Below are 16,406 nucleotides of genomic sequence, written 5' to 3' on the forward strand. Positions count from 1 at the left end.
TACCCCTATAGCTGGTATGCTGGCGACAATAAGCCCCAGATTTAAGCTTCGGGCAGATAAGAGAATCTCCTGTTTGGGTGATGTATTTGAAGGTGAAATAATGATGTCCTTTGACCAAATAATGGGTAAGTATGCTTTAGCTAGCAGAGACTATTTTGGTGTTTTTCAGGTAAGGGATTTCATTCAAAAAGAGACCACCCTTTTGACCGACCCCTACAGATCTATCTCAGAGAAGAGGGTGCTTCATGCTAAAGGTACTCTCTCCATTAGAAATCTTTATTATATGTTAGGGGGTGATCTTTCAGAAGACTATGAGCAACGTTGTGGGGTCTGGGAGAGAGAACTTGGGGTTGAAATCTCTTTTGCAGACATGGGAGGACATTTGCAGAAATGCAAGGAAGGTTTTGATCTGTAATAAGCCTATGACATGCAGCTAAAGAGGCTGCATAGGATCCATGTGGCCCCAGACCATCTCTCAAAATTTAAGGTGGGAGTATCTTCATTATGTCCTAAGTGGAAAATAAGTATTGGTACTCTCACTCATTGTCTGTGGCCTTGCCACAGGGTCCGTATATATTAGAGTGCAGCAGCAGGAGTAATAGAGTGGGTCTTGGGGAACCAAAGTTAAGAGGGACCCTTTCTCTCTATCCTGGGCCTACCCAATATATATTCTCTAGATGCTCATGGGAAAAAACATTTTAATATTCTCACTTTTTGTGCAAGGAAAAATGTTCTAATGCTTTGAGTCTCTGAAAGCTCCCCCAGGTCTGTTGGGTTGGTATAGGCTAATCATAGAACATATTTCTTTAAAAGGTTTTGTGAATATGGTACACCGGAAAACAAGAAATTTTTATAGGGTATGGCAGCCCTTTTTAGACTATCTAGAGTTAGATTTATCTGCTATCTTAATTAAGCTTTTGTGTAGCCATGACAATCCAATTCAGTGAACTTGATGTCCTCGAAGGAAGAATTTCTAATAACCTTGTGTGTATTACCCCATGCTCTCGGAGGCTGGGAGCTAATGTTGATTTGTTCGGAGTTGTTTTATTTACTTATTTATTTGTTAATTATTTTTACTGATTTGCTTATTTTGCATGAGTATAGTTGTGTTTTGTTTGTTGTTTGTCTTTATATACACACAAATTGGTTTGTTGTAATTTTATAAAAATATTTACTTTCAATAAAAATATCGATAAAAGAAGTATATGTAAGGCTGAGATAGAAATATTTAAATCAGCAAGGGAAAGGAAAAAGACAAGAAAGTGGAGTTGAAGATAATCAGATCATCCATGATCTCGTTGAGCAGTGGAGTAGATTTGATGGGCCAAATGGACTGCTTCTGGTCCTGTGTCTTATGGTCTGTTACCACAATCTCAACTCTCTAAGAACTTTGATTTTTGCCTCATCAACAACAGCACCACCCAACAACCAGTTTCATTGTGGCATACAAACTTCCTGTTCTGTTTTTCTACAGTGATTGCTTACATCTTCATTTATTTTCATCAAAGGCCTATTTAACCCTTCAGTATCAATAGGCAGCTCATTTCACTGGAGGAGAGCCGATGACTAAATATTCCTCTTCTGTCAAGTTGAAATATTTTAGACATTTGAGAAGTCAGTCAGTTTAGAGATTCTAAAAGTTATCAAAACAGATAAAATTCCTCAGAGTCCAAACAATCCTGACAAGCAGCAATGGATTTTTGGTTAATTACAGAAGTGCAGAATTATAAATTATAACAAATGTGCTTAGTTGAGCTAGAGCTTGGGATTTATCTATATCTTTAATTTAATTGGGAGAATCCATCAAAAGCAACACACTCTAGATAATTTTCATATTGTTTGCTGGGCACATCCATTTAATAGTTGAACTGTATCATCAAATGCGGAGCAAAACACCTCATTGTGCTTGTCCTGGAAAATTCTTGCATATTTTATTTTAAATAATTGCAAACATAAAAATATAAACACCAACATTAGTGCCCTTTCTTAAAAAAATTAGAAAATTCACATGGTAAACTTTCACTCATTCAATTTGAACATAAATTCTAAAAGCCAACTTATGGATTATTTCAGGACTAGTCACACTTACTTTCTCTATTCCTAAAATGGTTAACCAATGTACTGATAGTTATTTTGCCAGGGATAAAATGCTGCATAATTCTAGTGTATCACAATACTGTAAAGAGGTCAGCATGCGGGTTTTTCTTTGTAATTTCTTCCATGTAGAGAAGAGGAAACACTGGTTCCAATTTTAACCAGGACAGCAAGTAACCATTTTAATTGCTCTAAAGAAGAGTGCCTCAGCTCATCATTGCCATTCTAAAAAATTCAGTAAAATGGGTAATGGGAATTCAAAGCAGATATTAGTCTCTGTCAGCTGGGGAATAGGTTCACATCACTGGAAAACTTGAGAAATAAAAGATAAGCACATTATACACAATATGAAGTTGTTAAACATTGCATTCCTGCACATCAACCCATTAGACAGAGACAAACTTTCAAAACAATTAGTATATCTGTCTCATGTCAAAAACAGTGCATCAGCCCAAATCAATGTCAAATTTTAGCTACCCAACCCAATTCGTTACGTTAGTAACAACAGCCAGGATTGCCCCAGGTAGATGCCCTGGTCTGTGTTGACTACAGCAGTGTCAGAATCACAACTGGTACTCTGTGTTTGGGGAATCTAGCAGGCTTCTGCAGCAGATTGCTACCCAGTGATTGTCATGAATGTGTGCATTAAATGCTAATGGGTGAACAACTACAGTGCCATCAGTTGTTGGCCCTGACACTGTCTTGTCTCATACAATGAATAAATACTTAGGTTTGGCTCAGGTGGTGGAATGCATCATCCAACTGATTCTCAATTCCAAGATATATGATTTCTCTTCACTGTGACATTTTCCATGTGTATGGTTATGGCCAAGGGCAATAAGCAAGTAAAAGTGAAGAAAAGAAGGAGAGTTTTTTTAAAAAAAACTACATAACTGGATCACAAGTGAAATTATTTCCATATGGTTCAAGATGTTGATAGCAGGTCTTTGTAAAAAAAAATAAAATTGCAAACTGCCATTTGTTTTTGCAGGCTGCACCATTTTGATAACAAAGCACAATTTTAAAAAAACATCCACTTTTTCCCACGCTTAATTTATGACTTAAAAATTGGCAGCACTCCAACTTGAAGCAAATTCATTAGATAATTACTGCCAAGGTCGGAGTTGTTCATTCTCAGATACTTAATACAGAACTGCAGTTACATATCCTTCTGTTCACATCAAGGACAATTATCTTCAGAAGATTCAAAATGGCATAAAAAGTTACTCAACATCCAATTCTCCCTACGGTGTAATTACTTGTGTAATACACCCGGCATCGATGTGAACTGCAATTATAACTGTCCAGGCATCACAACTAAAATGTATGGAATTTCAATGCTCCAAATTTGAAGAGTAAGTGAGGCTTATTCTTCACAGTTTATAAAAAATTCATGCCAACATAGTCCTCCAAAATAGTAAATACAACTACCAAATGTGACTGCAGTTAAAAGTATTTTAAGCAAGTTGGGTGTAAGGTACTGGCTTTGATGTCCGCTCTGAATCTTCTGTATCTATATTCCAGTCGTTGTATCCTACTGGATCATTTAGAATTCGCTGATCACCGCCACCTTGTTTTAAAAAGAAACTCATTAATTTGTTTCAAAAAAATTCGGCTCATTGCATGTAACATGTCCCAGATTGAGTCAGATACTTTGCACAAATTAAGTTAAACGCTGTGTTCCAACTGGATAAATGCACTGCGCAGTACGGCATCAAACTGTACATATGAAGAGCTTGCATTCAATCTCTGATCTATGGTACTTGCCTACTCAAGGTCATAACGCAAGGGAGGCCACACAACTCGCTGGGTATAGAGAGTGTGAGTGAATGTCAGATAATATTTAATGTGGGAAAAATGTAAGAGGTCATCCATTTTGGATCAAATATAAATTCAAACTAAACAACATTTTAAGGTGAGAGGGGCTGTGGAAGCACAAATTGACCTGGATGTCCATGTACAAAGTTCGTGCAAAGTTGTTTTTAAAAAAAGTGAATTAAGTGTTGGCATTTATCTCAAAGGAGTTGGAATTGAAGTGAGGATGTGGTAGGGGTACAGTGCAGTTTTGTCAGAGTGATACCAGGCTTAAATGCTTCATAGGAACACAGATTAAATAAATTTGGTTCTGTTCCCCTGAATGGGGCATGTTTTAAATCAAAATAATGTGTACTTTAACTGGGGTAAATAGAAACTAGTGGGAAAATCCAGAGGAAGGGGAAATTGTGTTAAAATTAGAACTAGGACATTTAGGAGTGAAATCGGGAGGAATGAAAATAAAATGGAAATCAGTAAGTCTCTCAACTTCAAATTACAATGGGTTCTGGGAAAATTCAAACCCTAAAGACATTGATACCCAAAGCTAACAAAAAAATGCAACAATGAAAATGATTAATAGTGGATAAATGAAGTTGAGAAACAGATTAGCGAAGATCTAACTGACGATGTGGTTAGTCTTGAGGAGTAGAATGGTCTTTTGCTGTTCCTATGTTTCAAAATATTTTGATAAAAGTGTGAGCTGATAACTTTGCTCTATTGTAGGTGGTGATATTTTGAACATACTGCTGCCTATAAATGTAAATCTCAGATGAGTAATTGTTTCAAAAGTACCCAGCAAAACCACTGTGTTCCAAGGAAAAGAAAAAAGAGGTTAAAGGGAAAGCCGAAACTGTTATCAAACTAACCTGGTTGATGCTTGAAAATGTTCCTGCTGGGTACCATTACAGATTTCCTATTGTCCTTAAGGTAATGTCAATAATCCTGTTGATATACTCTAATGACTTGGTCAATTATAATATTAAACTATATGAATCCATATCAATACTTAATTATAGAATCTTACAGTTCAAAAGGAAGTTGTTGTATATGCTGCAGTACAAAGCAGCTAATAGTTGCAGTAAAATGCTGCTTCCAATCTCCTTTTTAGACACTTTCTAATCAACCTGTTCAGAGAGATATTAGCATTTACCTCTGGGATAGGTGGGACTTCCGGGCCCAGAGGTAGGAATACTACTACTACACCACAAGATCGCTCTCAAAACCAAACTGGCATTGTAGATATTCTCCTCATCACCCTGTTCAGAGATGTTATTATGCAACTTTGGAGCAGGTGAGACTTAACCTGGCCTCCTGTCTCAGAGGCAGGAAAGCCACCACCATGCCACAAGAGTCCTAATCCTCCCTCTTATACTGGGTCTAAAGGTCTGTTTGGCTTACAGTAAAGGATGAAACACTGGTATAATTATTGTAACATAATATAGTTCACTGCATTATGGGAAGAGGTACAATTATAGTCTTAATTATTATGGAATCAGGAGCCAGGAATGTCTGACCCCAATGTGATCTCAGGCTCGACTCCTCTTCCTTATCCTAGGCTGTATGACATCATAGATTGGGTGGTGCCTAATGCCATCTCCAATATTAATCTTATAAAGATGGCATGATTTGCTGAATGATTTCTTTGAAAGAAGGCACCCAATTAACTCCACTCTTCTGCCCTCTCTAGTCTCATATTTTAAAAATGACATGTCCAATTTCCTTCTGCAAGTTGATGATTTATTTTCCATCACTTCCTATGTATTCCATGTCATAAGTAATCATTTTTAAATAAAATTTATCAGACCCTCATCTGCATTAAATTAGCAGTCAGGACAGTAGGAATGCTAGAATTATGAACACGAGTACACCTTTAAGCCCCTCAGGTCTGTTCAGCTATTGAATAAAATCATGACTGAACAGTGACCTTTATCTGCCTTGGGCCCATATCCAATCATATCTGTGGTGGACATCAATCTCAATTTTAAATTTAAGAGAGCATTCCAAACTTTTAACCTTTATGGAGTGTCTCCTAATATCACTTCTAAATAGTCCAAATCTATTTTGAAGAATACATATGTTAATCTTAAGACTCCCCAACCAGTGGAAATACTTTCTCCCCATCTTTCCTCCTAATATCTTGAAAACCTCAATCAAATTACTCCTTAAGCACCCAGATTCCAAGGAATACTACTCTAGTTTGAACAACTTCTCGTCACAAGTTAATTCTTTGAGTCCAGGTGTCATTCTGGTAAATCTGTGCTACACTCAGCTAGGCCAATATATCCATTTTAAGGTGTGGTCCCCAGCTCTGTTCACAGTATTCCAGGTATAGTCCAGGTATAAGGTTGGTATGGCTAAAACAGGACTTCTACCATGGGAAAGGGGGCAGAGAGGATTTACAAGGATGCTACCAGCAGTGGAGAGTTTGTATTATAAGGATATGATGGATAGGTAGGGACTTTTTTTCCTGGAGCATAGGAGGTTGAGGGATGACCTTATAGAGGTTTACAAAATCATGAGAGGCACAGATAAGGTCAATAGCAAAGGTACTTTCCCTAGGGGGATTTCAAAACCAGAAGCCATAGGTTTAAAGTGAGAGGGGAAAGATTTAAAAAGGGACCCGAGAGGCAACTTTTTCAAGCAGAGGGTGATGTGTGTATGGAAATGGTAGAAGTAGGTACAAGTTACAATATTGAAAAGATATTTGAACAGGTACATGAGCAGGGAAAGGTTTTGAGGAATATGGGCCAAATGCAGGCAAATGGGACCAGTGTCATTTGGGAAAGGTGGTCAGCATGGACAAGTTGGACCGACAGGTCTGTTTCCATGCTGTATGACTCTATTAGCATTCCAAAAGCCTTTGATTGTTTTCTGTTCCTACATATGCATCATATTTTAATGGTCTATGCCGATGAACCCCGGAGTCTCTCTAGACATCCATTGTTTCTGGCTTTCCCTCATTTTCTTGGATCTAATCTTTTTTTGTCATTGATACATTTTGAGTATTTTAATACATTCTATTATCCCAAATCATTAATAAATATGATGAGTCTCTGAAGTTCCAAAACTGGTTTTTGTGGAACATTAACTGGTCATATCCTGGAAGTAGTGTACCGATTCATTGATTTGGATAAATCCTTGATTAATTCAAACCCAATAATCTTGGTAACAGGAGAGCAGTAGTATTTACCTACACAAAATTTTAAATCATTGCAGCTGGGTCTGCAGGGGGTTGGGAGATGTTCTTGGCACCCTCAGCTAGTCAGCAGACAGAATCTAAAATTAGAAAACTCCAACTCATCAAGCTGGAATTATGAATCCACATCAGAAATTGGCACAAAGGGATACCTAAAGATGAGACCTGTGCCCATTTCAAGTGCCAGAAAGGTTTAAAATATCACTGCTTCTTTATGAATGGCATATAAAAACTTACCTTGCCAGGTACACACCAATTCAATTGTTTGAGGCTGTTGATCCTCTGTTATCAATGACTGCTGCAAAAGGAAATGGGATATTGAAGTGAATTTCTACCACTACAGTTGAAGAAACAAATTTACATTTGTATAGCACTTTATTGTCCTCACGACATTTCAAAACACAACATCTCTGCTGCTAAATGTCAACAGTCAAATCTATGCACAGGACCCAGAGACAGCAAAATAAACAAAATGGCCAGTTAACAGGTTTGGTATTATTAGCAGAGGTAAATCTAACTAAGAATCACTGCGTTGCCCTCCTCTATTTTCCAAATACAGTCAGTTCTGATATAACGTAATAGTTCTGTTCTCATGCAATCTCACATTATAAGAAAATTGCACAATAGCCATACCATTTAATGGGGCCAGAATCATGTTATAGCCAATATGGGGGTAAGGAAAGTTTCCATTCTACAAATAATGATCGAAAGTTTTCAATCTCATTACAGCCAATTTGCATTGAAGAAACATGTTATAGCAGAACTGACTGTAATCCTCAGGAATGGTTCCCTTCCTCATTTAGAACTCTGCTGTGATCAGCCCTCGTCTCAGAAATAAACTCAGCAACGATTGCCGTCACATGTGCCTGCATCTGCAACTGCAACTTTCCTTTCCCTCAAAGAAAATGGTAAACTACCATTTCTGTCTGTGCATAGATGTTCCTTGACCTGTTGAGTGTTTCTGGCATTTTATGCTTTTACTTAACAACAACAGTCTGACTGAGCTTTTATTTTACAAACTATTGCATGTGAAAAGCGAGGGAGAGACAGCAAGATACACAGGATAGTGCTGACCCCTTTTAGGAACATGGAATTCAGAAGTGAAGTCTGCTTAAGCCACTTTATCCTGCTTGTGCCAATACTTTCAAAGACCTGTTCAATTTAGTCTTAAACCATAGCATCTTCCTCCTAACCCTGCAAATTAGTTATCAAGTACATGTCTAGTTGCCTTTTGAAAGTGTATCCATCACTGTTTTGAGGGATACACACAAAACACTAACCTGACTGTTCTTTAAAGTGGTGCAAACTGATGCTTTGTTCCATCAATTTGTTGGTGTTATGGACCAGACCAAACCACTCAAATCATATTCAGAACATAGCTTTTAAATAAGAAAAAGTTAGGCTCTAGACTAAGTATTGCATTCCAGACGCAATTCAATTGGTCAAACTATTCAATGTTAAGCAAAACACACAATTTTAAACTAAAATATAGACCAAATAAAAAAGAATTGACAACCATAATTCTATCGAAATGATTGACAAAATAATAGATATATTAACTACTGCTAATTAACTGTTCCAATAAGTAACATCCCATAAACACATCCTTGGCAAAGGCAAAGTCAGTAAAATAGGTCATCTTACAGACAATTCTCCAGTTCAGAAGAAAAATAAATCAAGAGAAAATGTAGAAAGAGAGACAGAGAGAGACAGACAGAGAGAGACAGACAGAGAGAGACAGACAGAGAGAGACAGAGAGACAGAGACAGAGAGACAGAGACAGAGAGACAGAGACAGACAGAGACAGACAAAAACATGGAGAGATGTACTGCAAATTCCAAACTCAAATTTCAAGAACCCAGCAACAGCTACTGAAAAGCAAACTAAAAATCCTGGCTCTGGGGGTGATTGACTCCACCCATTCAGTCTGCTTCTTTTGTTCCAATTTTTCACAAGCTGTTAATTGGATTCAAATAGACTGCTTGTCACCTCTGTCTTAAAACCTCATAAAACCACAGTATCGCCACAGCTTTAATTATAATGTTTTACTAAATGTTACACTAATTGAAAATGAGTAACCCCTTCCCAATAAAGCCAACTTTAAGCAAGGGGTTTTAAAAGATGTAAACACATGTAAGAGTTTAATGTTTAGAATTAGCAGGCAACTAGATTGGTACATTTTTGGGTTATCATTTATGGAATGGAAATTAGTTTTTGCTGCTGGCATAAAATGGGTGGTATTGGATCTGTGGCTACTTTACGAAGTGTCTGACACTTGGTTCCATTGCAACTGATGGAATTCAATACCAGATGGTGCATTGAATGTGCAACCAATCTAACATGAGCCATTTCACACCACTGGCCAAGATGAATCTTTATCCGAAAATTAAGTTTGAACCAAAAGAAAATAGCCAAAATGGAACAAAACAAAAAATGATTGAGAGATACTTATAACATTTTGGGCGACATCCTTCCCATGAATTCAGATTCATATGGTTGAATCACACTGGACGATGATTACAAAAATCTGTGGAGATGTGCAGTGGTTCAAGTTTATCAACATCTCAAGAGAAATTAAGAATTGGCAATAAATGCTGGCCTACCAGCTGTACACATGTCCCAAGAAAGAACACCATGTACAATCCTTGCTGGAAATGTGCATGCATGGATGATGGATAAAGATACGATTAGTCCCCTCCTTTCAAACAACCTGCTTTCCCAGGTTCCTAAATAAGATCTTAATATACAAGTGTGGAGATAAACCCTTCAGCCACCAAGTCTGCTGTGTCATTCAATGAGATCATGGCTGATCTGAGAATTGTCAGCTCCATTTTTCTGCCTTTTCCACATTACCCTCGATTAAAAATCTCTCCATATCACCCCTGAATATTCTTAATTACCTTAGCCTTTACGGCTCTTTGGGGTAAAGAATTCCACAGACTCATTACTCTGTGAGAAGAAATTCCTCTTCATCTCTGTCTGAAAAGGATGGCTCTCTACTCTGAGATTATGCCTTTCCCCCCCTTTATAGGATAGTCTAAGACCAATCTCTCAGTATTTACCCTGTCAAGCTGTCAAAGAGTCTTGTATCTTTCAATAAGGTCACCTCCCATTCTTTTAAATTTCAATGAGCACAAGCCCAAATGAAGTTTCTCCTCAAGAAAATTCCTCCATCTCCAAGATCAATCTAGTGAATTGTCTCCAATGCCAATATATCCTTCTTTGAATAGGAGACCAAGATTGCTACATTATTCTAGGTGTGTTCTGATTACTGCCTGTACAGTTTTATCAAGTTTTCCTATTTTTCTACTCCAATTCCTTTGAAAAGAAAAGGCCAACAGTCTACTTGTCTTCGCTGTTACCTGTTGAACTTGTGTGCTAGGTTTTGGCGATTCATGCATGAGCATTCCCAAATCTCTTTGTGCTGTAAGTTTCTGCAGTATTTCTCCATATAATTAATATTCAGCTCCTTTATTCTTCCTGCTAAAGTGCATAACTTTACATTTTCCCAGGTTATATTCTATGTGCAAACGTTTTGCCTGCTCACTCTAACCTGTCTACATTCTTCTGTAGACCCTTTATGTTACCCTCACCAGTTGCCTTCCCAACTATTTCTATGGAAACTGAAAAACTTGACAACAGTTTATGTACTTCCTCATCCAAGTTATTAACATTTTTATAAATTATTGTGGCCCCACCGATGATCTCTGCAGCACTCCACTAGCTATCCGGAAAATGCCTCCCTTATATCTATTGTCTTCTCTTTGTTACACAATCCACTACCCATGCTAACATGCTGTCCCAATACCATGGGCTCTTATTTTAGGCAGCCTAACAACTGGTACCTTATCCATCACGTTTTAGAAACCCAAGTATATTATGTACATTGTGTCCACTTTATCTATCATGCTTATCATCCCCTCAAAGAATTTGAATATATTTAACAGGCATGATTTTGCCTTATCAAGCCATGCTGACTCTGCTTTATTATATTATGTATGTCTCAATGCTCTGTTATTGCAACCTTTATAATGGACTCTTTCATTCTTTTCAATGAGAGATGTTAAACTAATTCTCCTATAGTTCTTGATTTTGTCTCCCTTTCTAGTTGATGTTGCCATAACTCTTTGGCTGTGTAAGCTTGGATATCTACTTTCCATTATCCTCCCATCTTCTCTCAAGTCATTCCTTGAGCAAGACAGGTATTTGGGGCCATGGAACCACATGCCAACACTTTGGAGAGGAAGAAGAAAATTTCTGAAATCAAGAGCAAACCTTTGTGGTCACACAGCATTGTTTTACGAAAACAAATTGTCTCAGTAAACCCTACAAAATAGGCAGCTACGCACTTTGCAGATCACAAATAATTTTAAATGGTAAATGTGTGATTAAAAACTGGGGTTTGAGTAACTAACACTTACCATTCCAGTTGTACTGTCATAGCATCCACAAATGGGAAGGCTCCGACAACCTAGAAATGCTATTATGGTTGTTGTCATCATACTAATCACAGATGCAATTAATATGGCCATATTTGCTCCCTGGACAAATTTGGTCAGTATATATTCCTGCAAAAAAGTAGGTACGCACTTTACTCCCAACTTCAGGAAAACAGAAAAATACGGCACAATGATGAATAAGTGAATGCATTTCATGGCAACGCAGTGAGTTATGGAGAAGAAAGTCTCAGGTTCAGGACTTAATCCTGTGTACACTGAGCACATTGTGAGGATCTCAGTGTCCACAGGTTAAGTGAACCAACCATGGTTCCACTTATTATTTAATGCCCTATGTGGAAACTGTGTTCTTGTCAGTTGAGAACAGTTACTCTGAACTTTCGCTAAACAGTGTGCCCCCTTTGAAGGATCAGTGCTTGACAGCAGTTAACAATGATCAATAGTTATCTCACTGGAGATGGTGATTAGCATTTGTAATAAAGAGTCACCTCACTGAAGAGAACAGGGGCTTTGCTCGTTAATGATGTCTACCTATAATATATAGATCGACCTAACAGCACTAATTACAACTTTCTATTTATGGTAATGATTCATAACTATGGTAGTGCAAGGGCAAAACTTTATAAGAAACCCAATCTTCTTCACCATCTCTCTTCTATTTCACTTGATGAGGAGGTGCCGATGTTAGACCTGCAGTGGACAAAGTTAAAAATCACACAACACCAGTTTATAGTCTAACAGGTCCAACTACAACCTGGTGTTGTGATCTTTAATTATTTTACTTGAGTGAAGTATTGGAAGCGTCGACTGCTGCAATCTAGAGAAACGAACATACTAATCACAGTAAAGAGAAAGCAAGGAAGCAAGAAACAGTCCAAACCCAGAACTTTCCACCGAAGTTCATAAATCACATTTAGTAGTACATTGAATCCTGAAGCACTTTAGATCCAGCTTAATTACATCACTGTGCTTAATAGCTCTTGTACAATGTAATCAATAATCAGAACTGAACAATTATTTGGCACTATCTTGAGTAACTGGAACCAAAGTTTCATTTTAAATCACTTCTCTAACAACTTGCACTTATTTAGGATCTTTTTTAATTATTCACTCTCAGGGTATGGGTGTTCCTGGCTGGAACAGCGTTTATTGCGCTCTCTTGTTGCTCTTGAGATGGTGGTGATGAGTTGCCTTCTGGAGCATGTGCAATCCATTTGCTGTACATTGACCCACAATGCCTTTAGGAAGGGAATTCCAAGACTTTGACTCAATGTCAGTGAAGGAACACAGCAATGTATTTCCAAGTCAGGATGGTGAGTGGCTTGGATGGGACCTTGAAGTGGTGGTGTTCTCATGAATCTGTTACCCTTGTGCTTTCAAATGGGAGGAGCTGTAGGTTTGGAAGGTGTTGTCTAAGAATACACACTTCTGTGAGCGTCAGTGATGGAGGGAGTGGATGCTTCTGGATGTGGTGCCAATAAAGTGGGCTGCTTTGTTCTGGAAGGTATCAAGCTACTCGAGTGTTGTTGAAGCTGCACCCATTCACCAAGTGTGAAATATTCCATCACAAAACCCCTTTCCCAGGATATTGATAGTGGGGGATTCAGTAATGGTAACACCATTGAATGTCAAGGGGCAATGGTTAGATTGTCTCTCAGTAGAGATCGTCATTGTCTGGCATTTGTGTGGTGTGGAATGCTACTTGCCATTTGAACACCCAAGACTGGATACTGATGAGATCTTTTACTTTGGGATAAACCAAAGGTGCTTCACAGGTTGTTGTTGATATAAAGGGAAGAGAGACAGAGACAGAGACAGAAACAGAAACGGAGAAAAGGAGGAAAGAACGATCTCTGGGCCAATGCTGCAGATGACACGGTAGAGCAGCTAAACTCAGGGATGTGTAAGAAATTGGAATAGGAAGAATCAACTTCAATGGTAACTTAAATGGTAACAATTTGGGAAAATAAATCTTGAAATCTTTTAAGCTGATTGTAGGAAATACAGATAGGCAAGATCCAACAGACTTGTATAGATTTTTCAAAAAATTTCAGATTTCAAAACACATTGGTCTGTAAGATTTATATCCATATATGCAAATATTTTAAACAAATCCAAACAGGCTGCTACCACATCATTCACTGCATCCATTACAGATGACACAGATAAAGCAAATATGAATCTCAATGAAAAATGACTTATGTGGAAAAGAGAAGTTATAATTCATGAGGCACTGGTACCAATTTTGGAATAGGCCCCATTTTTACCAACAACTTAGATCAGTGTCCCTGGTGAATTATGCAATAATGGCTAAGAACTTTAAAGGGGGAGGAAGACAGATAAAGGAGCTTTAGAAATCTCAATAGTCAAAAGAAGAAAACAGATTTGCAATTTAAGTAAAAACAAAATAGAGTAGGACAGGAAGAAAGTTCAATGGCACAGGTAGCATCTCAAACTGGCTACGTTGGAATGGAGTCTATGACAGATTTTGAATCTCGCTGGTTTTCAGGTTGGATATTTAGGGTAGGTTACTGAGCTATCTTCTTAAAACAGTATGCTTGGAATGGTAGCAATGGAGCTATTTTAGATTTAGTATAGCATAAATGAGGCAAGGCTAATTATTGCTGAGAAAAAGATGGATTTTATTGAAACTTTTTGTCTTGCACACAGCAGAGCACTTTATATGAACATCAACTGAATATAAAAACCAACATTTATGCTGCACGAGAGGAGAATGCTGAGTGGCTGCAAAGTGGATGCTGACTGACAGAGGCTTGTTATGGACAATGCACCCATTAATGCTAGTGTGCTTCCAATTAAACCTGTTGGACTATAACCTGGTGTTGTGTGATTTTTAACTTTGTACACCCCAGTCCAACACCGGCATCTCCAAATCATGCCCATTAATGATAAGTGACAATTAACAGCCAATTGTTTAAATTTTAAACCAGGCAGGTAGACTCTGAAGAGTCATCTAGACTCAAAATGTTAGCTTGGTCTCTCTCCATGGATGCTGTCTGATCCTCTATGATCTCAAGTATTTGTTGTTTTCAGGTAGATTGATAGGTCAGGCATTGCTCTGAGAAATCAACCAGTGAATGGTTGTCACCTACTTGTTCAGTTGAAACAGGTGCAGTATGTGTACTTATTCTTTCTGTCTCCAAAGAACATATCCTGTCAATAAATATATGTCGCTTCCATTACATGCAAGTGCACACACTATGGCTCTAACTGATAATGCTCAAGTAATTGTCAGCAAAATTCTTTCCACATTCAGGGTTGTCCAGCAAATGTTTTCCAATTAACAAAAAGTGTCTAATCTACCTCTCATTACCCTGGAAGGTATCTTTAAAGGGGAGTTTTTGCAGCAGCTGAAGATAGTTGCTTCATGCTGCTGTTATGCAGCAGCAACACAAATGATGGCCCCAAGTAAGAGATAGCTGCCATCAATGCAAAAAGACATTCTGCTCCGCATAGAAATGAGTAATATGATGTATGAATTTCAGAGCTGGTAATACCAATTTTGCAGGGCATTTGTCTCAAAGACTGGCAGATTGTATCAAACAGCTTGCCCCTTCAACTGTTCACAAATGGGCAAGGTATGACTACACCCAAACAGCCTATGCTTGAAAATCTCAAGTCTTAATGATTCTGCAATGGGACAATATCTGCTGGAGAATCTGCAATGTGCAAGGCCTTTAACTTTAATGCAATCATTCTCCATAGCACTGCCTCTTCAAATCAGAGTCTGCTGACCAACTAATTACCATTCTTTTCTCATGCATCATAAATGATTATTTTCTCCTTGAATTAATACATTTGCAAAGTGGTCCAATGAGGTAAGATGAAAAACTATGACAGGATATGTCTCTTTTCAGCAACACTCAAGTTTTATATCACCAAATAACAATCTCAGAATAAACCATCTTCTAGGAAAGTGATTATATAATTGAATTGCATATTCAGTTTGAGAGTGAGTTTTTTGAAGCAGTAACAAAGAACATTGATGAAGGCAGAGCAGTAGATGTGATCTATATGGACTTCAGTAAGGCGTTCGACAAGGTTCCCCATGGGAGACTGATTAGCAAGGTTAGATCTCATGGAATACAGGAAGAACTAGCCATTTGGATACAGAACTGGCTCAAAGATAGAAGACCACGGTGGTGGTGGAGGGTTGTTTTTTAGATTGGAGGCCTGTGACCAGTGGAGTGCCACAAGGATCAGTGTTGGGCCCTTTACTTTTTGTCATTTACATAAATGATTTGGATGTGAGCATAAGAGGTACAGTTAGTAAGTTTGCAGATGACACCAAAATTGGAGGTGTAGTGGACAGCGAAGAGGGTTACCTCAGATTACAACAGGATCTGGACCAGATGGGCCAATGGGCTGAGAAGTGGCAGATGGAGTTTAATTCTGATAAATGTGAGGTGCTGCATTTTGGGAAAGCAAATCCTAGCAGGACTTTTACACTTAATGGTAAGGTCCTAGGGACTGTTGCTGAGACCTTGGAGTGCAGGTTCATAGTTCCTTGAAAGTGGAGTCACAGGTAGATCGGATAGTGAATAAGGCGTTTGGTATGCTATCATTTATTGGTCAGAGTATTGAGTACAGGAGTTGGGAGATCATGTTGCGGCTGTACAGGACATTGCTTAGGCCACTGTTGGAATATTGCGTGCAATTCTGGTCTCCTTCCTATCAGAAAGATGTTGTGAAACTTGAAAGGGTTCAGAAACGATCTACAAGGATGTTGCCAGGGTTGGACGATCTGAGCTACAGGGAGAGGCTGAACAGGCTGGGGCTGTTTTCCCTGGAGCGTCAGAGGCTGAGGGGTGACCTTATAGAGG

General features: G+C 38.3%; 1 protein-coding gene across 3 annotated transcripts in view; it reads right to left on the bottom strand.

Annotated features, from left to right (window-relative positions):
* Positions 1-1,827: 1,827 nt before the first annotated feature.
* LOC122539361 (uncharacterized) overlaps positions 1,828-16,406 on the bottom strand; it is a 37,582-nt gene continuing 23,003 nt past the window's right edge. For all 3 annotated transcript variants that reach the window (XM_087980057.1, XM_087980058.1, XM_043674107.2), the window contains exons 5-7: positions 11,527-11,673; positions 7,343-7,403; positions 1,828-3,664 (exon numbers count right to left, since the gene is read on the bottom strand). In XM_087980057.1, coding sequence (XP_087836183.1) covers positions 3,552-3,664; positions 7,343-7,403; positions 11,527-11,673 — 321 coding nt within the window. In that variant the 3' untranslated portion in view covers positions 1,828-3,551. The remainder of the gene's footprint in view (positions 3,665-7,342; positions 7,404-11,526; positions 11,674-16,406) is intronic.

This window comes from Chiloscyllium plagiosum, unplaced genomic scaffold (genome assembly GCF_037043375.1).
Source record: "Chiloscyllium plagiosum isolate Xiang-an unplaced genomic scaffold, Cpla_swu_hap1 HiC_scaffold_36, whole genome shotgun sequence".
Classification (NCBI taxonomy): domain Eukaryota; kingdom Metazoa; phylum Chordata; class Chondrichthyes; order Orectolobiformes; family Hemiscylliidae; genus Chiloscyllium; species Chiloscyllium plagiosum.